We start from the raw sequence: 27239 nt of genomic DNA on the forward strand, positions 1-27239 counted from the left end.
CTGTCAAGATGAAGCCCCAATCAGGTTGAAGGAACAACACCTTATATTCCGTCTGGGTAGCCTCCGACCTGATGGCATGAACATTGACTTCTCTAACTTCTGTTAATGCCCCTCCTCCCCTTCTTAACCCATCCCTTATTTATCTATTTATTTATTTGGTTATTATTTATTTATTATTCCCCCCCCCCCCTTTCTCTTTCTGTCCCTCTCATAATCACTCCTTGCTTGTTCTCCATCTCCCTCTGGTGCTCCCCTCCCCCTTTCTTTCTCCCAAGGCTTCCCGTCCCATGATTCTTCCCCTTCTCCATCTGTGTATCCCTTTTACCAATCAAATTTCCAGCTCTTAGCTTCATCCCCCCTCCCCCCGTCTTCTCCTATCATTTCGGATCTCTCCCTCCCCTTCCCACTTTCAAATCTCTTACTATCTCTTCTTTCAGTTAGTCCTGACGAAGGATCTCGGCCCAAAACGTCAACTGTACTTTTTTCCATAGATGCTGCCTGGCCTGCTGAGTTCTCCAGCATTTTCTGTGTGTTGCTATTATTTTTAACCCTTAATTAACTATCAACCCCGTTCCTCATGGACTCCAGATAGTAAAGCTTTTACTGCATTACCAGAAACTATCCTCGCCACAATAAACCTGCTGATACACCTTAGCTTGATACAAAGCTAGGCACCTTACAAAACCATGTAAAACCATCACTTTTGTTTTTCTTGGTTTATTTATTTGTTATCTGGTAGCTAAAAGTGGCTGTAAAATACCATCACAGAGAGTAAATGTCACATCTCACCTCCTTGTTCGTCAGCATCTCAATACCATGAGTGGAGTAAAACTCGGACTTCCGTAACAAGATTCTTTCAATGCTGATTTCTAACTTCTGAAGAAACACACAACAATACAGTCAGAAATGTTTCAGAGAATGCAATGTGCTGTTTGTAGAGGAAATACAGAGCTCTGTTCAGTTAGCTTGATAAATCACTTTATGGGTGTATCGTCATGCAACTAATAATATCATTTCTCAGCTCATTCAATTAATACTGTTCCCAAGAGTCCATGAGGAAGGAACAAAAGAGAAAAGAATCTTTATAGAATTGTTGACAAGTAAATGGGTGTAATGCTTTCAAGAAATCTATACAAGTCCAAGAATAGAGGTAATAGCAATGTCACAATCATTGCAGTTACAAAAACATATTTTGCACTGAAATTAGTAATTTCTTGTCATTTCTTTAATGCATACACAGTAGAACAAATCTTGTCTGAGCTGGAAATTACTTTGACAGTGATTACATTCAACTTCTCTTTCAGTTCAACATACTAAAACAATCTTTACCCACAGCCAAGACCGATTTGCTTCTGTTCTTTAAATGAAGTTACAGAGTACTACTTCAGCCCACCTAGTCCATGCCAACCTATTGTCCTGCATTGTCCCATCAACCTGCACCAGGACCATGGTCCTCCATACCCCTACAATCCATATGCTCATCCAAACTTCTCTTAAATTTTAAAATCAAACCTGCGTCCACCAGTTCCGCTGGCAGCTCATACCACACTCTCACCATCCTCTGATTGAAGAAGCTTTTCCTCATGTTCCCCTTAAACATTTCACCTTCCACCCTTAACCCATGACAGTTATGTTTTGTAACTCCAAAGCATAAAACTAATCAAAAGAAAAAGGTGGGAGGCTGGGGATAACATGTATCTACTTAGTTTCTATTCTTGTGAGGCGTACACTTACGATGTGGTGCTGTAATGACGTATGCCATTCACGTACTTTTACGTATAACTCAATGAATTAAGTGAACAAAGAATGCTTAATCAAACAATATATTTACAATATTACTCCTCCCTGTCTAGCTATAAGCTCCAACTCAATATAAAATGCATCTCAACTTATTTATATAGTACAGTATATAATACAACTACTATATAGACATCCATAGCCTTTATTTAAACTCAATCATCTTTTCTTGCCTAAAGAAACCACATACTGCATTTTTTTTAACTCCAGCATCTTGCTGCATTTTTAAAAAAATTTAAGTATCTCCTTTCCCTTTGTGAAGTAAAAACATGCTGAACTTCAACAGGTAGTTGTCTTGGGTTCATTTCAAATCTTGTTCATTACCACTGTTATGCGTTATAAGTCCAAAACATGAAATGAATCGAAAGAAAAACACTGGGAGCCAGGGATAATGTGTACCTACTTTATTTTCATTTTTGTGAGATGCATGTTTATAAAATGGTGGTGTAATGATGAATGCCTTTCACATACTTTCACATATAACTCATAATGAATTAAGTAAACAGCAAAGAATGCTTAGTCAAACAATTCACAATATTACTCAAATATTACTAAAATATTAAATACACAGTAACCTCTAGTTCTAGTCTCAGTCAACATCAGTGGAAAAAGCCTGCTTTAACTTTACCACTTATAATTTTATATACTGTTATCTAGCCCTAACTATGCTCTAACTTATTCAAGTTTTCCCTAGAACTCAGGTCTTCAAGTCCTGGGAACATCCTTGTAAATTTTCTCTGTACTCTTTCAATCTTATTGATATTTTCCCTGTAGATAGGTGACCAGAACTGCACACAAATTAGGACTCACCAATATCTTATACAACTTCAACGTAACATCCCAGTTCCTGTACTCAATACTTTGGCTTTATAAAGGACAATGTTCCAAAAACTCTCTTTACAACCCGATCCACTTGTGATGCCACTTTCAAAGAATTATGGATCTGTATTCCGATAACCCTTCAATTTACTGAGAAAACAGCTCAGGAAAGACAATCACTATGCATGCAGACACAGACAATACGTTCTAACTGGGTAATCTCAATTATTGCATTTACTGTAGTAGCTTAGATATTGTTTTAATTTGAGTGGGGTCAAATAGGATCATTCAATTATTTCCTCATTACTGATTTTCAGAAATAGGGTTAACAAAAAATAGATTTTAAAATACCATTGCAAAAATCTCTATAATTCAGAGCATTTGTCCAAACATTATTTATGTAGTCCAAGCATTGTTTATATCATATACATATACAATGCCAAATTCTTTATGGATTACTGTTCAGCAAACCAGAAATCCACTATCTGAGTCACTGCTTTTCATATGTTAACAACAGAATTACGCTATGCTAATTTGGTAGCCATCTGATCAATGCTAACCATAGTGGGTTATCAAACTCACTGGAATCAAAATGTTGGTGCTTTACAGTCCTTGATCCACTACTTTATAGGAAAATACATCATAAAATACACAACTAATTGCACAATTCATCAAAATCATATCATATTGTTGTTGAGGTGGAGTCAACATTTAACTCCAATTATTGCAGAATAAGCTTTTTAAAAAGATGACAGTATAAAAATTGAAGGGAATTATAGTAATAATTGCAATAGACGTAACAAGGAAACAATATCCTTGCACAGTCTAGGAAAAGGAATGGGCCATTCATTCAGATCAGAAGAGAGCAAGTATACTTAAAATGATAACATTAAATAATGGTGACAGTTGTTCATTATGTCTGAAAGTGGTAATTAAATAACTTTTATTTTAAACTTATTAATCTTTATGATATTTGTCTTGATACAAAGAACATACTGTATAACATTTCTGTTTCCATGGTCATGCTTTCATACACTCTGAAATACCTACCACATTAAACCACATTGGGAATGACCACATTACAGGTAGTCGTGCACTGTGTGCCTGTACCTCTGGTTAAGTTGAGACCAATTTACTTAATATCCTTGGTTCCTCAACAGATTGTCAACTAACAGGTAAAGGCAGGCATTAACATAATCTTCTCTATAAGTGCTGCTCCAACAACTAATGGAAAACAATTACAAATCTATACAATATCTTGGTTTCAATTCACATGCAAAATATTCTTCAAGCAAGTGAAAATTTACCAAGGGTCAAAAATTTTTAGATTTTGCAAGTCCACCAGTGTTGATAGTGTTTCATTTACTATGAAACAAAGTGACATAATAGCAAATTTAACAGTATTGAATGAAGATTAGAGGCAAAAGCGTGTCTAATTACTTAACCTGCAATATAACTATTTCTTTACTAACCTTGCTGAGTTTTGTACGGTCATAAGGCAAGTGTTGTTCTTTGGTTGCTATTATTATGCGTCCTGTGTAAAATTCCTGGCGAAGAGTTTCTGCACAAATTAACGAAGCTGGACCTTATTGCAGAAGTGAAAACGTACAAGAGTGTTAATCTAAAAGTCTTCAATAAATCTACAAGAGAACCATATTCTCACTTCGGCAATAGTTACTTTGGAAGTTCTTGCTCAAAATAAAATATGTGATTTCTACATCTTGTCTTTCATTTGGCCTTTTTTCAGGACACTGACAACAATATTCAGAAATTAACCATATAATATGCCCTAAGTAAACATTAACATAGAAATATGATAGCAAAATCAGGCATAGTGAGGCCAAGCTAAAGAAGACATCATCAAACACAAGAAATTTAAAACAAACTGCAGTTGCTGGAAAGCTGAAACAGAAACAGGAAATGCCAGAAAAGCTTGGTGGGTTGTGACAAAGTGTCTCAAGTCCAAAGCTTAGTACTTCTTTCCAAAAACAGCCTTAACTGCCAAGCTTTTCCAGCATTTTCTTCTTAAGGTACTTATCAAAGCTTAATTTTTAAAGCTATTAATGCTAAGCAAGATTAAACTGCAGGCCTGTTCTTTCCTAATGTTTAGCAATTTAAAAATAATCTTTGCACATGAGCACAGGCAGATTATTTTTTATTTCAGACATCAAACATGACTCAGAGCAGATTATTGCTTTGGTTTGGTGCGGCTGCATTGCAACACGCAGAGGCAAATTACTTCACTTCGCAGAGAATACAACCTTTTAGTTGATACACTATACCTACCTCCACCTATAAGAAGAATGACTGTCTTATTTGTTGGTGATGGGGTGACCATGGTTTTGATCCTTCTGTTTTCTTCCAAGGTCTATTTAAAACAAACACATCCACACAATACTGAATCCCATTGCAGGTAGACAAACAAGATGGTAAGAATTTATTTTTGAAGTTTGCCTTTGCCACACTAAAGAAAACGTACTTCAACACTTGCCGATATAATAACCTTGCCATTCTGAACTTCAACCTGTGGAATCAAAAGCAAAAACAATGTTAAAATAATTATACTTGAGTGGTTTTTTTTCTTCAAAGCATCTGTCTTGCCAACTTCACGCAAAAGGGGATTTACTTCTGAAGTTTATTCATCTGTTTTATAAACTGTCTCATCTGTTCAATGTATCCCAGGATTTCATTGTTCAGATATGCCATAATGGAAAAAAAAGTGAAAAAGAATACCCTGTCTTAAAAAGAAAGAGATGCCTTATTGTCATATGAATTACAAGACATTCAGGAATTTTTTAAGGGATGAATTTAAATCTTAATCCATTGCTAATGTTTATGGGTGCTCTTTCATTCATGTAAAGAATAGTCATTTTCAAATGACAGTTTTCAAAAGATACATTGTTTGAAGTTCCATGTAGTATTACAGCTTGGCTTACTTCCTGGCCAAGCAGAAAAACAAATAAAGATCTGAAAGCAATATGGGCAAATGAGCTGTGAATTACATATTATTGTCTAATACTTTAGAGCAGCCATTGACAATGCCTTTGAAAACTGTTCATTAGACATCAGGCCATCACTTAGTTTTGCTGGCTATCTCAAAAAGCCAAATTAGCTAGGAATGTCCTCAAGTAACATACTGTACTTTTGAACTGTCTAAACAAATCAGTGATTTCATTATTGTGTTCAGTTTTGGTCTCCAAATTTGAGGAAGGACATTCTTACTATTGAGGGAGTGCAGCGCAGGTTCACGAGGTTAATTCTCGGGATGGCGGGACTGTCATATGTTGAAAGATTGGAGCAACTGGGCTTGTACACACTGGAATTTAAAAGGATGAGAGGGGATCTGATTGAAACATATAAGATTATTAAGGGATTGGACACGCTCGAAGCAAGAAACATGTTCCCGATGTTGGGGGAGTCCAGAACCAGAGGCCACCGTTTAAGAACAAGGGGTAGGCCATTAAGAACAGTTGAGGAAAAACTTTTTCACCCAGAGAGTTGTGGATCTATGGAATGCTCTGCCTCAGAAGGCAGTGGAGGCCAATTCTCTGGATGCTTTCAAGAAAGAGTTAGATAGAGCTCTTAAAGATAGCAGAGTCAAGGGATATGGGGAGGAGGCAGGAACAGGATACTGATTGTGGATGATCAGCCATGATCACATTGAATGGTGGTGCTGGCTCAAAGGGCCAAATGGCCTATGCCTGCACCTATTGTCTATTATCTTCTGAAAGACTTGAAGAACATTGATCAAGAATGCAGGTATGGCACCTTAAAGTGGACAATGGTACATCGCCCTGGCTACAAAAGAGGGAGGGAGAGGAGGACTACAATCCAGACTGAAACACTGAGGAATGAAACTTCTTCCACCCAGCACCTTGTTAGCAAATATGCTGTCACTGGAGAACAAGACTGATGACCTAACGGCAAGATTGCTGTATCGGAAGGAAATGAGGGACCACAGGCTGTGTGACTAGACCTCTGCTCTACTCACTCTATATTTATGACTGTGAGGCCAAGCACAGCTCCAATGCCATAGTTAAATTTGCTGACAAAAGCACTGTTGATGGATGTATCAAAGGTGTTGATGAATCGATATACAGGGGGGAGATTGAAAATCTGGCAGAATGGTGCCACAACAACTTCTCACTCATTGTCAGCAAGACCAGGGAGCTGATTATTGACTTTAGGAGGAGAAATGAAGGCCCATGAGCCAGGCCTCATCAGGAGGTGAGGCGGAGAGAGGGTCCACAACATTAAATTCGTCTGCTATCATTTCAGAGGATCTGTCTAGACTCCAGCACCTAAGCACCATTAAGAAGAAAGCATAGCAGTGACTCTACTTTCTCAGAGGCTTGTGAAGGTTTGGCATGTCATCTAAAACTTTGACAAACTTCTATAGTCAGTGGAGAGTATACTGACTGGTTGCAACACAGCCTGGTATGGAAACGGCATTGCTCTTGAAAGGAAAAGCCCACAGAAAGTAATGGATACAGTCTAGTCCTTGCCCACCCAAAAAGCACATCTACAAGGAGCGATGCCTTAAGACAAAATTACCCATCATCAAGGACCAGCACCACTGAGGCCATTCACTCTTCTCACTGCGGCCATCAGGAAGAAGATGCAGGAGCCTCAGAACCCACACCAGCCAGTTCAGGAATTGTTATCATTTATCCTGGTTCTTGAACCAGTGGGGTTAACATCACTCAACTTTACCTACCCATCATTGAACTGTTCCCAATACCTAAGGACTCACTTTCAAGGACTCTTCATCTCATTTTCTCAATATTTTATGCTTTATTTATCTATTATTATTTTTTTCTCTCAGCTCAAGCTGGTAAAATCTGAGCTACAGGCTTAGCCGAGCAAATTTCTAAGCATATTTCTTAATCGCTATGAATTTTCAGACTATTCTAGTGGTGTTTAGTGTTGTGACTTTCTGGAGATTTACATAAATATTTCTGTGTAGGCCTAACAGCTTAATGGTATTGTGCAACAATTTTGGGATGATACCAATTCTTTGGGACAAAATTTTCTAGTCTTTCAATTTCTTCTTTTAATTCAGTATATTTCTGGAGATTACATTTATTGATCTTTGTATGTTGTGTGTGTTTGGAATGGCTATATCTATTAAATAAGTTGTTCTTGCTTGTTTACCCAGCAATATTATATCCAGATGGTTATTACGTATTGTCTTATCTGTAATAATAGATAGGTCATAATGTAATTGTAGGACTCTGATTCTGAAACTGGATTAGGCTTGTATTTATAGTCAGGTATGGGTGTTTCATTAGTTTATATTTTAAGGCAAGAGTTTGGTGAATGACGTTTGCCACTCGATTGTGCGTAAGTAGTCAGATTGCATTAAACTGTTGCAGGATCCTGTAATGTGTCATATTGCTTCTGGTTTCTCTTGGAATTTTCTGCATTTGTCATCTTGAATTTGTTGTTTTTTTATTATGTACACTTGACATCTTTGTTTTAACCACCTGGTCCTGTATTGTCAATGAACTGCTTTTTGTAAGCGCTCCCCAACTCTAAGCCAGGCATTCAACACTTCTTCAGTTCTTTCAGACTGAGCAACATCCAGTCTGCTCAGATGTTAATAATGGTATTATTTTTTCTCTTTCTTTTTATATTTGCACAGTTTGTTGTTTTTCTGCACATTGCTTGTTTGACTGTCCTGTTGTGGTGGTCTTTCATTGATTCTATTGTGTTTCTTATACGGACTGTGAATGCCTGCAAGAAAATGAATCTCAGGGCTGACATATATTTACTTTGACAATAAATTAATTTTGAACTTTGAATGTTTTAGGTTTGGTCTCACTTTGTGCTGTTTGGTTGAACGGTAAGGGCTGCATTTTGTGTGAGGGCCCTGGGTCATAAATTGTAAGATGATTGCAATTAGCCAAGGTTTAAGCAGCTAATGCCAGGCAGTGAATCTGCTAAAAACTGCCAGTGTGGTGATGCTGTGCCTGAATGGATTCAAGCCTGACAAAGCACCAAAAAAAAAAAATTGCTAACATTTATGGAGCTATTTTATAGCAATGGTGAGTTGAATTTTAAAAACATGAAGAAGCTATCATTGGTAACAGGAGGTGGTGAGAGAAGCTGTCTAATGAAAATCTAAGATATACCCATTCAATAACTTGCATCTTGAAGATTAAAGTTTAGTTTGATTTGTCACCCGCATTTCAAAACATAGAGTGCAATGCATCGTTTGTGTCACAAATGTGCTGGGAGCAGCCCACAGGTATCACCATGCTTCCAGCACCAACACGGCATTTTCACAACTTCCTAACCCTAACCCATACTTTTTGGAATGTGGGAGGAAACTGGAGCACCAAGAGGAAACCCACGCAATTACAGAGAGAAAGTACAAACTCCTCACAGACAGCTGTGGGAATTGAACCCTGACTGCTAGCGCTGTTACAGCATTGCACTACCAAGATCTAGGTGTCCTTGTTCATCAGTCACTGAAGGTAAGCATGCAGGTAGAGCAGGCAGTGAAGAAAGCTAGTGGCATGTTAGCCTTCATAACAAGGGGAGTTGAGTATAGGAGCAAAGAGGTCCTTCTGCAGTTGTACAGGGACCTGGTGAGACCACACCTGGAGTATTGTGTTCAGTTTTGGTCTCCAAATTTGAGGAAGGACATTCTTGCTATTGAGGGAGTGCAGCATAGGTTCATGACGTTAATTCCCGGGATGGTGGGACTGTCACATATTCAAAGATTGGAGCGACTGGGCTTGTATACACTGGAATTTAGAAGGATGAGAGGGGATCTGATTGAAACATAAAATTATTAAAGGATTGGACACACTGGAGGCAGGAAACACGTTCCCGATGTTGGGGGAGTCCAGAACCAGAGGCTACCGTTTAAGAACAAGGGGTAGGCCATTTAGAACAGAGTTGAGGAAAAACTTTTTCACCCAGAGAGTTGTGGATCTATGGAATGCTCTGCCTCAGAAGGCAGTGGAGGCCAATTCTCTGGATGCTTTCAAGAAAGAGTTAGATAGAGCTCTTAAATATTGTGGAGTGAAGGGATATGGGGAGAAGGCAGGAACGGGATACTGATTGTGGATGATCAGCCATGATCACATTGAATGGTGGTGCTGGCTCAAAGTGCTGAATGGCCTTCTCCTGCACCTATTGTCTATTGAAAATCTTGAAGATTCATTATGAAATTATAACCCAAGAAAGTTTTCATTTATATCAATATTTTAGTAACTTTGTGCTTTGTTGAGGCTATGCACTGCTCTAGGGATCCATCATCATTTCTTATTGAGCTTTTCATTTATCATTAGCTCAACAATACCTTCCCTACATCTATTCTGCTCAGAATAGTTCCTCAATACAAATCTTTTAACTGTGTAGACATAAATTTTAATCTTAAAATGAACTTACATCATTAATATTTTAATATACCACTTGGACATTAATTACAATATTTAGTTATGCATAAATGTCACTGACAATTCATAGTTCAAGCGCAAATAGAATCATTATTGTAATTAAAATTGTACCGGAAAGCATTGTAGTGCATCAAGACAAGGGTACTCTTCAATATCACCTGTTTTTATATTAAAACAGGCGCCATGCCAGGGACATCGAACTCTCCCATTTGAGAGAACTCCTAGATATGTAGAAAGATTTAAGACTGTGTATAAGATGAGAAGATACATTGAGAAGCATGTTGAAATAGTAATATATTGTATAACATTTAGGATTCATTTCAAAGAATAAAAACATACAAATCCAGGAATCCTTACCCCCCCCCCCCACCAACCCCTTCACCATTCCCATCCCCTTGTTCCTCTCTCATGATATCTCCTAGTCTGCCCGTCGCCTCCCTCTGGTGCTCCTCCCCACCCCTCCATCTTTTTTTCCTTTCTTCCATGGCCTTCTGTCTCTTTCACCAATCAACTTCCTAGCTCTTTGCTTCTTCCTTCCTCCTCCAAGTTTCACCTATTGCCTGGCATTTCCCTCTCCCCTCCCCCCACCTTTCAAATCTACTCCTCAGCTTTTATCCCTCCAGTCCTACCGAGTAGTGACACAAACTGAACAAAGGGTCTTGCCCGATATTCCTTTCACAGCCAGTATCATTTAAAAAAAGGTTCAGTTCAGTAGGTGTTACTGAGATTACGTATACATTGCTGTTGCTTATGGTGCCTTTTGACATGAAAAAGTCAAAGTGTATTTTGACAAAATGAAGTACAACAGAAAAGCAAAACTGCATTTTCTTGGCAAAGGAGACTCAGTTATTTCCTCATAGGGAAGATGCCTGAACACATTGCTGAGATTGGGGGTAGAGGCTAATACAGCAGGGACATTTAAAAGACTTTTGAATTGGCAAATGGAAAGAAGAAAAATGGCGGGTTATGACCATGTTAGAGGAAAGAGTTAGATTGATCGTCAACCAAGTTTAGAACTACCTGGCACAACATCATGGGCCGAAGGACCCATACTATGATCTTCTGTTCTATATTAACAGTTGTGAGACACTGAAAAGTGCACCTGTGGCTCTTCCTACTTTGACAAAGAGAGCCAACTTTGGGTTGACAATATGAGCTGTGGAAATCATCACCAAAATCAGTAGTTCATTACTCTAGGAAATTAGATAGTGATTCATTTTGTATGTGTGTATGCACGTGTGCACACACAAGCTTAACTCTTAGTGCAGTTGTTAGGTTAGATACTAAGCTTAATACTCTAAGTCTATCTAGTGTACTTGCCTTGTAGTTCAATTGTGCTGGGGAATTTGCACTAAATGATAATTGCATTGCATACCAAAATTAAGTTTGTTATTGGTATGAGAAATTCATTACTGAGTTCCACTTACAGATTTTCCTATTAGGGATCTTCAGGAGGACAGTTTCATATAAGTCCCTGAGTACAGTCAGGGATGATGGATGGGCATGATGTGAGTAGATCTATTTGGTATTGGTCACATGTCGAAGTGTGAGCACAAGGTAAATTAACCAATTAATTCTCTAGAGCATTACTACTGTATGTTACCCTTTTAAAATTACTGATCTTAAATAATGTGTATAAACATGCAACAATATGTGGCAATAATGAATGGGTTTACATGTATGAAAGACAACATATTACCTTTTACCAGTGGAGCTCCAGCATGAGTACACAAGTGCCCTAAGGCACTAAATTCCCCATTGCTTTTGATAAGCAACAGCTTATGGTTTTCTACTTCAAATTCACGCATCCTGCATGTAACAGCAGATTAATTAAAAGTTTAATTCCACTCAAAAGAAAGAATATTAGACACCAGTCATTAACCCTCTTCTAGTTTAAATTTCTCTCCTATCTTCAAAATTGATTAAAATTTAACATTTTGTTGGCTGGAGTATTCTAATAAGTTTTAGACAGGGCTACTTTTATAAAGAAACAAAGTTATGTGTAGGTAACATTTTTGTAAATTTATAACTGGACACATGTTACAAAGGAAGATCGTGGTTCAATGGTTCTATGTAATATCAGAGAATGTATACAGTATACAACCTGAAATTCTTACTCTCCACAGACATCCTTGAAATGCATGCACAAGCAGCATAATTACCTAACATCATCAGTAACCAGGACAAGATTGCTGCTCTCTGATAATCTAATTTTGTACTTCGTGGTCAGATAATTAACTCTACTTAAATGCATATTTCTTGCTACCATTAAATTTTGAACAACCAATTTGTTGCTTTCACCAAAAACCTAGAAGTGAATCTGATAATAAAGCTCAGAGCTTAATGTTGATATATCCATTGGAAGCTTAAGGTAAAGGGAGAATACCATGTCAATATTGAACCAAATGTAAAATTGAAGTCAGCATTAATGAGAAGCTGTCCGACTCTAAGATACAAACTGGCATACCAAAGTAACAGTCTAAAACTTGGTGGAGTTGCTGCTAAGGTTTTGTGGGGAAGAATTACAATATGGGGTTTTGCTATCACTGAACTTTGAGGGGCTAATGATTATGTAATATCCTTCTCATGGGTATATTTTTAAAGTGGAAACATGAGTAGAATTGGTGCATTGTAAGAGGATGTATTAATTTGATGGTGCAATGAAAAAGTAATTGTATTTCCTGTGTATACTTTTAATAAATAATGTATATTTTGAAATTACAAAGTAAGTAACTTTAAAGTGTAAACACTAGAAACTACAGATGCTGGAATCTGGAGCAACAAACAAAAGTCTTGAAGAACTCAGCTGGTCAGATAGCATCTGTGGAAAGAAATGGACAGTGGACTTTTCACATCGAGACCTTTCATCTGGACAAGTCATGTGATGGTCTTGACCCAAAACATTGACTGTCCATTACTTTCTGAAAATACCGCTGGACCTGCTCAGTTGCTCCAAATTTTTGTGTGTTCCTGTGGTAAAATAGAAGACAGCTCGATATGTTGGTGGCTCGATTTGCTCAGCTTCTCAGTACTATTTCCACAACAGTAATTGAGTCCTATAGGTTATTGTGCAAACAATAGATCTTTGAGTAGAAACACATTAATATTTTGTCAACTGCAGTTATAAATGGTATGAACACTTACTCTCCTTCGTTCATCTCTTCAACTGAACAAATTTCTTTCACAATTATAGCCTCCTCTTTCTCTTTTGTCTTATGTGTATGCTTGGGAGTTTTATTCTCTTGGCTGTCAATAATAGGAAAATTAACTGTAGTGAGGAAAAAGAATAAGGAAAAAGAATTATAAGGTCTTTCTTTTGTGAAATGACAGGCAGCCCAATACCATCTCCAAGTTTGATTACATAAACTCAGAAATCCCTAGTACATTTAGTCATAGGTCTTACTTTATAAACAGTGCCAGTAATGGCATTGTGAAAAATAATTTCAACAGTAAGTATAGTCAAAATCATAGTCAGAATCTACACATAAATGACAAAATTAGCACAACATAATTTGGATCTGAGAGTACAAAGATTTATTTGTTTAAAGACACAGAGATTCTTTTATCCTTGTTCAGTGTTAAATCAGATCTTGAACATGTGGTGTGAAAGTCAAAGAAAATTTCTTCATATTGCTGTTAGTGTGGAACCAGCACTGCAGCACAGAAGGGTAACTTCAGTTGACTGCTTTTTCAAGCTATGACCAGCAAAGTTACAAACCAAATTTTGGAAGGGTGGACAAACCTAGACAGCGCTTTTGCAGTTAGCAAGGATACGATGGGCAATTGGCCTCCTTCTGCATTGTATAAGGGATGATAGTGTTTTATTCCTGTAACTCAATTAAAAAAATGTCCAGAAATGCCCCAAATGCCATCAGTTATATTTACACTCACATAGATTAGTTTAGGCGTTGTTTCTGAACCTTAAATCATGCTGCCTCTGAGAATGGTCAAGACCGATGAAAATTGTTTCACCAGTCAGTGCCAGAGAACATCATCTAATTTTTTGACAGAATCAGAATCAGGTTTATTATCACTGAAATATGTCATGAAATTCATTGTTTTGCAGCAGCAGAAAAGTTCAGTCCATAAAAATTACTATTACATAAGAAATATAAAAAAATGTAATGCAAATGGAGAGCAAAGAGTAAGGTATGTTCACGGTCCATTCAGAAATCTGATGGCAAATGAGAAGAAACTGTTCCTAAAATGTTGGCAGTCCGGATCATCTGCAGTGGAATAGAATATCTGTTTATAAATGAAGCTGTGTTTGGATCGCAACTACAAATCTCTAAAACAAAATTAATATAGAAGCTAAACACTTACTAAAATGTATTCACTAAATGACCATTAAAGCAAAAGCAATTAAACTTCAGTGTTACTCAGTCTGAAAACTATTTCTTGTCTAAATATAAATAGTTTATTATAAACACAATTCCAGAAAGAAAAAATTCAAGTTCCCCTTAAAACACATCCAATAAAGGTAACTCTATAGATACATTCCAGGAATAAATCTGTAATTTGATATACACAGATACACTACCTTTATAATTAAATCTTTATTAAAAATGTTACAATCTAAACCAACATGCATAGTTTAAGGATTTTTGCTAATTTGATTAAATAAGGAAATGTTTTATGTAATGCAAGTAGTTTTTAGAAAAATATTAGAACAAATTTTCCTTTCCATTCGTGCTATCTTCCAATATTTGGAGTTTAAATGATTTGTTACCGTTATCAATTTTACTCTTATTTTTAAATGAGTAGCAAGTTTCAGTCAAAACAGCGAAACATTGTAAAAAGGTAACACAAAGTTCTACAACACCTCGAAAGTGGTCCTAACAACTAAAAAAAACAATGTTAAGCATAAAGATACACAAGTAGCAATAACACAACTATAATTTTTTTTATTTAGAGATGTCAGGTTTAATTTTTGCTTTTCATTTAAGTATGATAAACAGAAAATCCAGAGAATTCAGTCTACGCCCTGCTCCTGGCGCGGGACTTTATCTTTAGTGTATTATCTGGCACCTCCTTGCGCAAACTAAAATATAATCAAATATTTCATTTTAATAAAACAATTAAAACTCTGATAATAATTGTAAATTCTATTTCCGTTCATTTGAAACGTTCTTCAATCTAGAAGCAAATATGAATCAGTTCATTTCTCCTTAAACAATATGGTGCTAATACATAAAAGACATTATACTTTTTACTCAAGAAGTTAACCATTCAAGTTTATCTTACTACTCTCCAATATCCATTGATGATATTCAGTTCACCTTGAAAGAACACAATATAAGATTCTTGATTATACCGGGTGCACCGTGTGAAATACATCTTTGCTCATAATGCTAACGAGGAACAAGTTCTCCGAACCCATGAATACGTTTTAAAGAGGCATTTAGTACCAGATCTAGATTTGCCTACTCCCATCTTGACTGGGTGAACTTCAGACGGCTCCAACCTGGAGACGCAGCGACGGAAGATGCCGAGCCTGGAAGGGAAGCAACAGCTCTGAGCAGCGAACGCTTTGCCGAGCCAACGTCAGCAGAGTCCAGGGTAAACAATGGGCGACAGGGTAACGTGCCCGTCTCCTAGGAACAGCCCCCGCCCCGCCTGATGTCACTAGCTGTCACCGCCCGGGGCACTGAGATGCAGCGATGCCGCAGTGACTTATTTCAGAGAATCGTGCAAAGCTTGTTCTTTATCGTGAAACAGAACAGTACAGCACAGGAACAGGATCTTTAACCCTCGATGACTGTGCTGATCATGAGGCCAAAGCCAAGCTCGTCCTATCTGCCTACACACGGTCTGTGCCCATCTCTTCATGAGCCAGTCTAAATCCACATAAAGTGCTGTGGTATCTCATTCCACAACTTCCCATGGCAGAACAATCCAGGTAATTACAACTCTGTGTAAAATAATTGCTTTATAAATCTTCAGATTAGATTAAACTTTGTCATTGTGCTCAGTACAGATACAAAGCCAAATGAAATGCAGTTAGCATCTAACCAGAAATGCAAAGAATATTATTTACAAAATAACTGCCAATAAAAAGTAAGTGCTACAGCACACAAATATAAAAGTACTGGGACAGTACAATATGGGTGAAATACTGCTTAGCGCTCTGATGTGAAGTTCAGCAGGGTCAAAGCCTCAGGGAAGAAGCTCTTCCTGTGCCTGCTGGTGCAGGAGCGGAGGAGCCTGTAGCACCTACCAGATGTCAGGAGAGTAAGAAGTCCATGGTTAGGATGAGATGCATCCTTGATAATGCTTTTTACCCTGCCCAGGCAGCGTTTATGATAGATGTTCTCAATGGTGGGCAATTGGGTGCCGGTAATCCACTGGGCAGTTTTCCCTTTCCTTTTAAATCTCTGCCCTTCAGTATTGGAAAAAATACTGTATACCCTGGAGTAGCCCCTTCAGAACCTAATGAAGGTTCTTGCCCTGGAATGCCAATTGTTCATTTCCCTCCATAGATGCTGCTTGACGTGCTGAATTTCTCCAGCACTTTGTGTGTGTTGCTCCAAATTTCCAGCATCTACAGTTTCTCTTGCATCTCCATCTATCACACCTATTTCATAATTGTATATGCTTCCATCAAGTCACGTGGTTGAAAACCAGTCTCCTTGAAGCATAGGGAAGTAATGATGTAATTGTTGCACTTTTTTCATCAACAGTTTATGATGTCTGCAGTAAAAAAAATTACTAACATGTTTTTCCTTTTTTTCTTCTTCTTTACTCCTCTCTGCCCATTGGAGTGGTGCAATGTTTAGGGGGTCTGTCCGCAAGGTGGGGCCTGACTGGATTAGCAGGTGGATAGGTTGGAGGGAGATAAACCAATATTGAAAACATGAAATAAGTATGTCAGGTTCCAACTGAGTTGGTCAAAGACTTCGGAGGCCTGAGGATAGGGAGGGAGGCATGCTTTAGCCCTTGTGTGTCAATGGATTTCACAGTGATGGTCCATAAACATAATGCTTGTTAATCTATGAGGAACCAATATTTTAATTAACTGTTAAATAAGAATCAAGATTTTATGCCAAAGATCTGTCATCATTAAGATCTTCCATAAGTACTGACTGTAGCTTCTGAAGGGGTGAAAAATGTGAAGTGGCTCAGTATCTGTAACACAATTATGTCCATGTTTATTATATAGTTAGGAAATACAAAGGTTCAAAGTTTCACTGAATATCGAAGCATGCATCTCTGAAATTCTTCTAGCCACGTCCATGAAACAAAGAAAAACCATGGACATCAGTTCATAGAGAAACAACAAACCCACCCTGCCCCCCCGTACAAAAAAAAGAAAGGCAACATGATCATCATCCCCTGAAACTCCCTCCCCCCACACAAAACATAACAAGATCATCAAGCCCCAAACACCCCTCCCCCACGCGAAACACAACAAGAACATCGGCCCCTATATCTCCCTCCCCCGCGCAAAAAAACTAATAAAAAAGGCAACAAGATCATCAATCCCCTCAACCAGCACCCACAAAAATGCAGCAAGAACATCAATCCCCAAATCCCCTCCCCCACATGAAAAAACAAGTGGGAATTGTGAGTTTCATGCTGTCATCATCATAAACTGTTGTGTCATATGCTGTAGACAGCCATGATCTCCTGACCATGATTGTTCTTGGCAAATTTTCTTACCAAAGTGGGCTGCCGTTGCCTTCTTCTGGGTAGTGTCTTTACAAGGCGGGCCACCCCCCCGCCATTATCAATACTCTTCACAGATTGGTTGCCAGTCGTCAGGAGTTGCAGAACCAGGACTTGTAATATGCACCACCTACTCATCTGACCATTCACTACCTGGTCCTGATTGTGGGACTAAGCAGGTGCTACACTTTGCCCAAGGGTGGCCTGCAGGCTAGCAGAGGGAAGGAGCGCTTTACACCTCTTTTGGTAAAGAGGTATCACCACCCCGCCATTCTGTACGTTAGTAAAATCTCTGCTTTAAATCTCTTATCTGTTAAAATTCGCCGTTCTCTAAACCTAATGTGAAAATTGTTGTCTGAGCTGGTTAAGTGGAATGTACAGGGCTCAAGATGCATTAGCATAAGGTTACCTTGTTACTTATTACTTATGCATACATCATAGTTTGTTAGGGTGTGAGAGTCTGTTACAGGACTGTTGCTTGTTTTAAGGCATAAACTAAATAGTGAGTGCTGCTTGAAAATGTTAACAGGAACAAACAAACCCTGAACACAAAAAAACTATGTTTGCATGACCAAGCGTTCTATTTCTCAGATGGATATTAATGGAAATGCAATTTGTGTTCATAGTGTCATGCAACCAGCACCATGTCCATGTCATCTATCAAATAGCTATCTTTACAAATCCCATTTACTAGCACATGGTCCATTGCTTTCTACTCTTTAATGACTTAGGTGCTTGTCTCCATACGGTTTAAATTATGTGAGTGTACCTGCTTACAGTTCCTGAGGAGACTGAGATGAGCCAGGCTGCCCACCCCCGTTCTAACCAGATTCCACTGGAGCACCATCAAGAGTGTTCTGGCCAGCTGTATCACTGTCTGGTATGGGAATTGCAAGGTATCTGACTGCAAAACCCTGCAACAAATTGAGAGGACTGCTGAGAGAATCATCAGGGTCTCTCTCCGCTCCATGCAGGGCAGACACCAGAAGCATTGTGTTCACAGAGCCCTCAACATAGTCGAGCACCCCTCCCATCCCTTCCACAATTTCTTTGACCTCCAAGCATCGGGCAAAATGTATCTGTTAATATGATTGTGTTTAATATTATTTACGTTCTGTATGTGATATATGTACTGTATTTTGCACCTTGGTCCTAAGGAACATCATTTCATTTTGCTATATAATTGTGTAAAGCTGAATAAACTTGAACTTCATCACCTTCTGAAGCAATACACTCCAGTGTCCAGATTCTGGGTGAAAAGATTCCTCCACAGATTCTCTCTAATCCTCACCCTATGCACTTTACTAACTCAAGCTAGCAGGTAGTTAACTACCAGATAAAGAACTTAAAATTAACCTTTATAAAGTAGTTGCTGCAACACACACAAAATGCTGGAGGAACCCAGCAGGCCGAAACATCGACTGTACTCTTTTCCACAGATGCTGCCTGGCCTGCCGAGTTCCTCCAGCATTTTGTGCATGTTGCTCGGATTTCCAGCATCTGCGGATTTTCTCTTGTTTGTAAAGTAGTCGCTGTTTGTTTTTTTTCAAATTTGCCCTCCCAAAACAATGCTTTACAGTTGTGTGTGATGTTGTGGTTCAGCTTTTTGACCATACAAAAAGCTTTAAGGTTTAAAATAATTTTTTTTTTCAACCGTGTAGGTTCAATCCATTTCTTCTGACATTGTGTAAACAAGATCTGACAAGCCAGCTTAATCCTTGCTTTTTAACCCCTGGTAATTCACTAATAAGCCACAAAATATAATCCTATTGGAAAGTTTTTATTCTCCCTGGGGAAGATTATAACCTTTCCTTCCTGGGTGATAAAATGGTGAAGTGGATCAGCTACTTGTTGTCAGACCAACTAAAGGCCAAGCAACTTATTCTCCTGTGGGTACCTGGTCTGTAGTGAATTACCATGTGCAGTATGCAGCATAATAGGAGGGAAACAAATACTCTAATCTTTTCCAGGATTATTCAAATTCCTTCTTAACCTCTGAATAGTCACTCTGTGACCACACTTTGGAGTACATAGGAACAGACCCTCTAGCTCACTGTGCCTGTGCTGTGATGCTAATCTAACCTAATCTAACTTGATCCATATCACTGGAAATAGTCTCGTATCCCTGATGAGTTTTTCCAGAATTTCTATTTTTATTTCAGATTTCCAGTGTCTATTCTTTGGAGATTGGGACTTTGGGACTTCTGTAAGCTTGATTTAATGAAATCTGGAAGGCCAAAGTAAAAGCAAAGCAAACAGAATTACGTCAGCTGCGGAGAGAAGAGGTTCATGTTACTTGGTTTGTTTGAAAATGGGTGAATGACGTGGAAAGATTCACATAGACTATATGTTCTCAGAGCATGACACCAAGAGAATAGTGAGGAAAACAGTGGGCTTAAATATTATATTCCCTGGTGAGTCCAGCAATTCCTGGAAATGATTGAAGAGAGTTAAGAACAAACACCTGCACTGAGTCCAGAGATGGATGCTACATAAGCAACATCTGTGGAGTCTCCCCAAGCTGCACCAGTATGGTTGTGCAAATCAAAGTAAACTCGAAAGCCAATTGATCCTTAAACTTGTAAATATAGCTAAATAGGTTTACTCTTCCAATCATAAGATCACAAGATATAGGAGCAGAATTAGGCCATTTGGCCCAATGAGTCTGCTCCACCATTTCATCATGGCTGTTCCATTTTCCCGCTCAGCCCCGATCTGCTGCCTTCTTCATGCCCTGACTAATCAAGAATCTATCTGCCTTTAGTATACCCAATGACCTGGCCTCCACAGCTGCTTGTGGCAACAAATTCCACAGATTCACCATTCTCTGGCCAAAGAAATTCCTCCTCATCTCTGTACTAAAAGGATATTTCGTCGCCATAGGAAACATCCTCATCCCATCCACTCTATCAAATCCTTTGATAAGTTTTATTAAGTTAATTCCTCATTCTTTTAAATTCCAGTGAGTACAGGCCCAGAACCATCAACCACACTTCATATGACAAGCCTTTTAATCATTTCTGTGAACCTCCTTCGAACACTCTCCAATATCAGCACTTGCTTTCTTCGATAAGGGGCCAAAAACTGCTCGCATACTCCAGCTGAGTCCTCACCAGTGCTTTATAATGTCTGAACAATACATCCTTGCTTTTACATTCTAGTCCTCTTGAAATGAAAGTTAACACTGTACTTGCCTTCCTCACCACTAACTCAACCTCCAAATTAACCTTGAGAGAATGCTGCACAAGGACTCCAAAGATCCTTTGCATCTCAGAATTTTTAATTTTCTCTCCATTTAGAGAAGAGGCCACTTTTTATTTTTTTTAAATAACCAAAGTGCATGACCATACACTTCCTGACATGTTATTCTATAATGTGAGCTGCTTTAATGACTATCGCCCAGTAACACTCACATCTACAATGATAAAATGCTTTGAGAGGCTGGTCATCACTAGACTGAACTCCACCTGGACAATACAAGCACCTATGTCAGGATGCTGTTCATCGATTATAGCTCAGCATTTAACACCATCATTCCCACAGTCCTGATTGAGAAGTTACAGAACCTGGGCCTCTATACCTCCTTCTGCAATTGGATCCTCAACTTCCTAACCAGAAGACAAAAATCTGTGCAGATTGGTGATGTTATCTCCTCCTTGCTGATGATCAACACTGGTGCACCTCAAGGGTGTGTGCTTAGCCCACTGCTCTACTCTCTCTATACCCTTGACTGTGTAGGTAGGCATAGCTCAAATACCATCCATAAATTTGCCAATAGATACCACTATTGTTGGTAGAATCTCAGTTGAAGATGAGAGTACATACAGGAGTGAGATATGCCAACTAGTGGAGTGGTGTCAAGCAACAACCTTGCACTCAACCTCAATAAGATGAAAGAGCTGTCTGTGAACTTCAAGAAGGGTAAGACGAAGGAACACATACCAATTCAAATAGAGGGATCAGAAGTGGAGAGAGTGAGCAGTTCCAAGTTAATGGATGTCAAGATCTCTGAGGACCAACCTGGTCCCAACATATTGATGCAGTTATAAAGAATGCAAGACATTCACTGTACTTCATTAGGAGTTCAAAAAGATTTGGTATATCAACAAAAACACTCAAAAACTTCTATAGATGTATCATGGAGAGCAATCTGACAGGCTGCATCACTGTCTGGTATGGGAGGTGGGGGGTACCGCACAGGACCTAAAGAAGCTGCAGAGGGTCGTAAATTTAGTTGACTCCATCTTGAGAACTAGTCTACAAAGTACCCAGGACATCTTCAAGGAGTGATGTCTCAGAAAGGCAGAATCCATTATTAAGGAACCCCGTAACCAAGGCATGCCCTTTTCTCATTGTTACCAACAGGTAGGAGATACAGAAGCCTGAAGGCACACACTCAGTGATTCAGGAACAGCTTCTTCCCCTCTGCCATCTGATTCCTAAATGGACATTGAACCCATGAATACTACCTCAATTTTTCAATATATATTATTTCTGTTTTTGCACAATTTTTAATCTCCTATATACATATGCTGAATTGACCTAGTTACTTATTATTCTATATTATGTATTGCATTGAACTGCTGCTGCTAAGTTAACAAATTCCACGACACATGCCAATGATAATAAACCTGATTCTGATTCTGTTTCTATTTGCCACTTCTTTGCCCATTCTTCTAATCTGTCTATGTCCTTCTGTAGCTTCTACTTCCTCAGAACTACCTGCCCCTCCAGCTATCTTCGTATTGTCCGCAAACTTTGCCACAAAGCCATCAATTTCATCATCCAAGTCACTGACATATAATGTAAAAAGAATCGGTCCCAATACAGACAGCTGTGGAACTCCACTAGTCACCACCAGTGAACAAGAAAAGGCTCCCTTTATTCCCACTCTTTCCCTCCTGCTAACCAGCCTCCACTTTATCCATGCTAGTATTTTTCCTATAATACCATAAGCTCTTAACTTGTTAAGCAGCATCATTGTGGCACCTCATCAAAAGCCTTCTGAAAATCCAATTACACAACATCTACCAATTCTCTTTTGTGTCTATACTGCTTGCTATATCTTCAAAAAGTTAGAACAGATTTCTCAGGCAAAATGTTCACTCGAGGAAGCCCTGCTGACTCCAGTCTATTTTATCATACGCCTGCAAGTACCCTGAAACCACATCCTTAACAATCAACTCCAACGTCTTTCCAACCACTGAGGTCAAATTAAATGGCCTATAATTTTCTTTCTTCTGCATCTCTCCATTCTTGAAGATTGGGGAGGCATTTACAATTTTCGATTCCTCTGGATTCATGCCAGAATCAACTGATTCTTGAAAGATCATTACTAATGCCTCCACAATCTTCTTAGTTGCCTCTTTCAGAATCCTGGGGTGTACAGCAACTGACCCAGGTGACTTACCTACCTTCAGACCTTTCAGTTTCCTGAGAATAGTCTCCCTGGTAATGGCAACTTCACATTTTTCTTCCACCTGATACTCTTGAACTTCCATCATTCTACTGGTGTCTTCCACATTGAAGATTGATGCAAAATACTTCTTCAGTTTGTCCACCATTACTATTTCTCCAGCATCAGTTTTGAGCAGTCTGATATCCACTCTTGCTTCCCTTTTACACTTTCTGTATCTGAAAAAACTTTTGGTATCCTCTTTAATATTATTGGCTAGCTTTCCTTCGTTTTCCATGTTTTCCTTCTGAGTGACTTTGTAGTTGCCTTCTGTTAGTTTTTAAAAGCTGCTGAATCCTCTAACTTACCACTAATTTTTGCTCTATTTTATGCCATCTCTTTGGCTTTTATTTTAGCTTTGAATTTTCTTGTTAGCCACAGTTGTGCCATCTTGCCTTTAAAATATTCCTTCCTCTTTGAGATGTATATATCCTACACCCTCCAGATTGCTTCTAGAAATTCCAATGATTGCTGCTCTGCCATCATCCCTGCCAGTGTACTTTTCCAATCTGTTATGGCCAGCTCCTCTTTCATGCATCTGTAATTCCCTTTACTCCACTGTAATACAGACACATCTAACTTTAACTTCTCTTTCTCAAATTGCAGGATGCATTCTTATCAAATTATGATTACTGGCCCATAAGGATTCCTTTACCTTGAGTTTTCTAATCAATTCAGGTTCATTGCACAACACCCAATCCATAATAGCTGATCTCCTAGTGGGATCAACCAGAAGCTGCACTAAAAAGCCATCTTGTGGCACTCTAGAAATTCCCCCTCTTGGGATTCAGCACTATTTTGATTTTTCCAGTCTACCTGCATATTGAAATCCCCCATGATGATTGCCCTTCTATCTCCCATTGTAATTTGTAGAACACATACTTACTACTGTTTGGAGGTCTGTATATAACTCCCATAAGGGTCTTTTTACCCTTGCATTTTCTTAGCTCTATTCACTATGATTCAATACTTTCTGACACAATGTCACCTCATTGTAAAGACTTGATTTCCTTCTTTACCAAAAGAACCACACCAGCCCCTCTACCTACCTGTTCTTTCAATGCATTTTGTATTTCTTGGACATAAACCTCCCAGCTATAATCTTCTTTCAGCCATAATTCAGTGATGCCCACAATATCATACATGCCAATCTGTAATCATTTAAAAAGGAAAAGCTGTTTAGTAGATATAAATCAGAGTGATATAATAATGTAATTTTTTTAATTATTTGGGAATGATACTGATGCACCATCAATAACTCTCGGAGACATGAGACGAGATATAGGCTTTTATTGGCTGGAAGAAAGAACAAGCAGCAATTGACTACCACACTGCATCCTGGAGACTGAGGCCGGGACGGTGTCTCCAATCGCCTTTATACCGGGGTCCGTGGGAGGAGCCACAGGAGCAGTCAGCCGGGGGGTGGGGGGGCCCTGTCCAGACAGGTATATGTAGTTCACCACATTCACCCCCCCCCCCTTTCATTTAAAAGAGAGTCCCCATGGGGCGAAGTTTCTTACAAGTATATTTACAGGTTAAGTCTATCAGATGGTCGAATCTGTCGCTGCAATCTACATAGCACCGGCTGTGATTGCACAGGTGCCGGTGGTGATTGTACCGGAGACGGTGGTTGTGCTGGTTCCGGCCTAACTGGAGGTGTCAGCCCACTAGGCGTCAGTGATCCCTCATGCGGGTGCAAGGTACCTGGTATATGTGTGTGCGAGACTCCCGGTATAGAAGTGTCATGAGGAGTCTGTGTAGGGCTCGGTGTGCGCGGTGTCACCTTGGATACAGGGTTCATAGTTACTGTGGAGTGTTCGGGGTAGTGGTCTGATGCTCCTGTGGGCGCCAGGTCGTGGACGGAGACCATGTCCTCCCGCCCATCAGGTAAGACCACGTAGACATACTGGGGGGTTCGCATGTAGTAGGTGAACCCTCTCGACCAGCGGGGAGTATTTATTGCTCCTCGCATGTTTCTGGAGCATCACTTGCCCTGGGGACGTCAGCCAAGCCGGTAGGGTGGTCCCAGTGGCAGACTTCCTGGGAAAAGAGAATAGGCACTCATGAGGGGTGGCATTGGTGGACGTACATAACAGGGAGCGGATAGAGTGGAGTGTCTCAGGGAGGACCTCCTGCCTTCGAGAGACCGGCGACCCTTTTGACTTAAGGGCTAAAAGTGTAGCCTTCCACACTGTGGCATTCTCCCTCTCCACCTGTCCATTACCCCGGGGATTATAGCTCGTGGTCCAACTGGTAGCAATGCCCCTAGCCAGCAGGTACTGGTGCAGCTTGTCACTCATAAAGGAGGACCCTCTATCACTGTGGATATAGCAGGGATATCCGAACAGAGTGAAGAGCTGGCGCAGGGCTTTTATGACAGACGTGGCAGTGGTGTCAGGGCAGGGGATGGCAAAGGGGAACCGCGAGTATTTGTTGATAATATTGAGAAAGTAGACATTGCGGTCAGTGGAGGGAAGGGGGCCCTTAAAGTCAACACTCAGTCGCTCAAAGGGGCGGGTGGCCTTGATACGTTGCACCTTTTCAGGGCGGTAGAAGTGCGGTTTGCACTCAGCGCAGACTTGGCAGTCCCTGGTCATCGTCCTGATGTCCTCAAGAGAGTAAGGCAGGTTCCGGGCTTTCACGAAATGGTAAAATCGGGTGACCCCCGGGTAGCAAAGATCTGCATGGAGGGCGTATAGCTGGTCGAGCTGTGCGCTGGCACACGCTCCCTGGGATAGGGCATCAGGGGGCTTATTGACCCTTCCAGGCCGATACATGTTATCATAGTTGTAGGTTTAGAGTTCCATTCTCCACCGCAAAATTTTATCATTTTAGATTTTGCCCCGCTGTTGGTTGCTGAACACGAACGTAACCGAGTGCTGGTCAGTCAACAAGGTGAACCTTTTGCTGGCGAGATAGTGCCTCCAGTGCCTAATAACTTCCACTATGGCCTGGGCTTCTTTCTCCACTGCGGAGTGCCGAATTTCAGTGCCTTGAAGGGTACGAGAAGAGAATGCTACTGGCCTGCCTGCCTGATTGAGGGTAGCACCCAGCGTGAAATCAGAGGCGTCACTCTCTACTTGGAAGGGAATGGTCTCGTCCACCGCATGCATCGTTGCTTTGGCAAAGTCCCCTTTAATGCGGCTGAAGGCCGCGCGGGCCTCGGCAGAGAGGGGAAATGTGGTAGACTTGACCAGGGGGCGGGCCTTGTCTGCGTAATGAGGGACCCATTGGGCATAATAGGAAGAGAAGCCCAGGCACCGTCTGAGGGCTTTGAGGGTGGTGGGAAGAGGGAGTTCTAACAGGGGGCGCATACGGTCGGGATCAGGGTCAATGACCCCGTTTTCCATGACATACCCAAGGATAGTGTGTCGGGTGGTTCCGAACACACACTTGTCCCTGTTATAAGTAAGGTTCAGGGCTTTAGCCGCTTGGAAAAATCGTTGGAGGTTGGCGTTGTTATCTGGCCAATCGTGACCACAGATGGTGATGTTATCCAGATAGGGAAATGTGGCCTTCAGTTGGCAGTGGTCCACCATCCGGTCCATTTCCCTCTGGAAGACAGAGACACCATTTGTGACACCAAATGGAATGCACAGCGGCGGTGGTAAATTCACTCGCGGGAACCGGCGGAGGATCGCGCAGCTGGACAGCGTCAGCGTTGTGCAGAGCAGCCTCCAATGTGTCGGCCGCCGAGCGTAAGGTAAGATCGGCATTTTCCAGCAGCCGCTGGTGCACGTTCACTGACCTGATCCCCGTAATGAAGGCATCTCTTACCGGCAGCTCCGAGTGTTGTTCCGCCGTCAGTCCCTTGCAGTCGCAAGCCCGCACGAGTGTCTGTAGGGCTCGGAGAAACTGCCGGCTCGACTCTTCGGGTCGCTGCCACCGCGTCGCTAAGCGATGTCTTGCATAGACGGTGTTCACCGGCCACAGGTACTGTCTTTTGAGGGCGTCCAGTGCCCCTTGGTAAGTCGGCAGGTCCCTGATAAGGGAGTAAACTTTGGGGCTGACCCTCGAAAGGAGGATTCTGTGCATAATAGTGGGCTCAGTCATGGGAATCTGTTCCAAGTATGATTGGAAGCATGCAAGCCAGA

At 40.2% G+C, this 27239-nt stretch overlaps 1 protein-coding gene across 4 annotated transcripts in view; it reads right to left on the minus strand.

Annotated features, from left to right (window-relative positions):
- The window catches only part of aifm4 (apoptosis inducing factor mitochondria associated 4), a 62470-nt gene extending 38179 nt beyond the window's left edge, over positions 1-24291 (minus strand). Inside the window, exons 1-8 of one of the 4 annotated variants that reach the window (XM_059973250.1) lie at positions 24195-24291; positions 13170-13293; positions 11725-11834; positions 10137-10270; positions 5096-5140; positions 4903-4984; positions 4089-4201; positions 790-876 (exon numbers count right to left, since the gene is read on the minus strand). In XM_059973250.1, the coding sequence (XP_059829233.1) occupies positions 790-876; positions 4089-4201; positions 4903-4984; positions 5096-5140; positions 10137-10270; positions 11725-11834; positions 13170-13183 (585 nt within the window). In that variant the 5' untranslated portion in view covers positions 13184-13293; positions 24195-24291. Of the gene's footprint in view, positions 1-789; positions 877-4088; positions 4202-4902; positions 4985-5095; positions 5141-10136; positions 10271-11724; positions 11835-13169; positions 13294-13916; positions 13938-15304; positions 15378-15433; positions 15568-24194 lie in introns of those variants that run through there. The other 3 variants (XM_059973249.1, XM_059973248.1, XM_059973251.1) reach the window with 3 other exon arrangements.
- Positions 24292-27239: the final 2948 nt, after the last annotated feature.

This window comes from Hypanus sabinus, chromosome 6, assembly GCF_030144855.1.
Source record: "Hypanus sabinus isolate sHypSab1 chromosome 6, sHypSab1.hap1, whole genome shotgun sequence".
Taxonomy (NCBI): domain Eukaryota; kingdom Metazoa; phylum Chordata; class Chondrichthyes; order Myliobatiformes; family Dasyatidae; genus Hypanus; species Hypanus sabinus.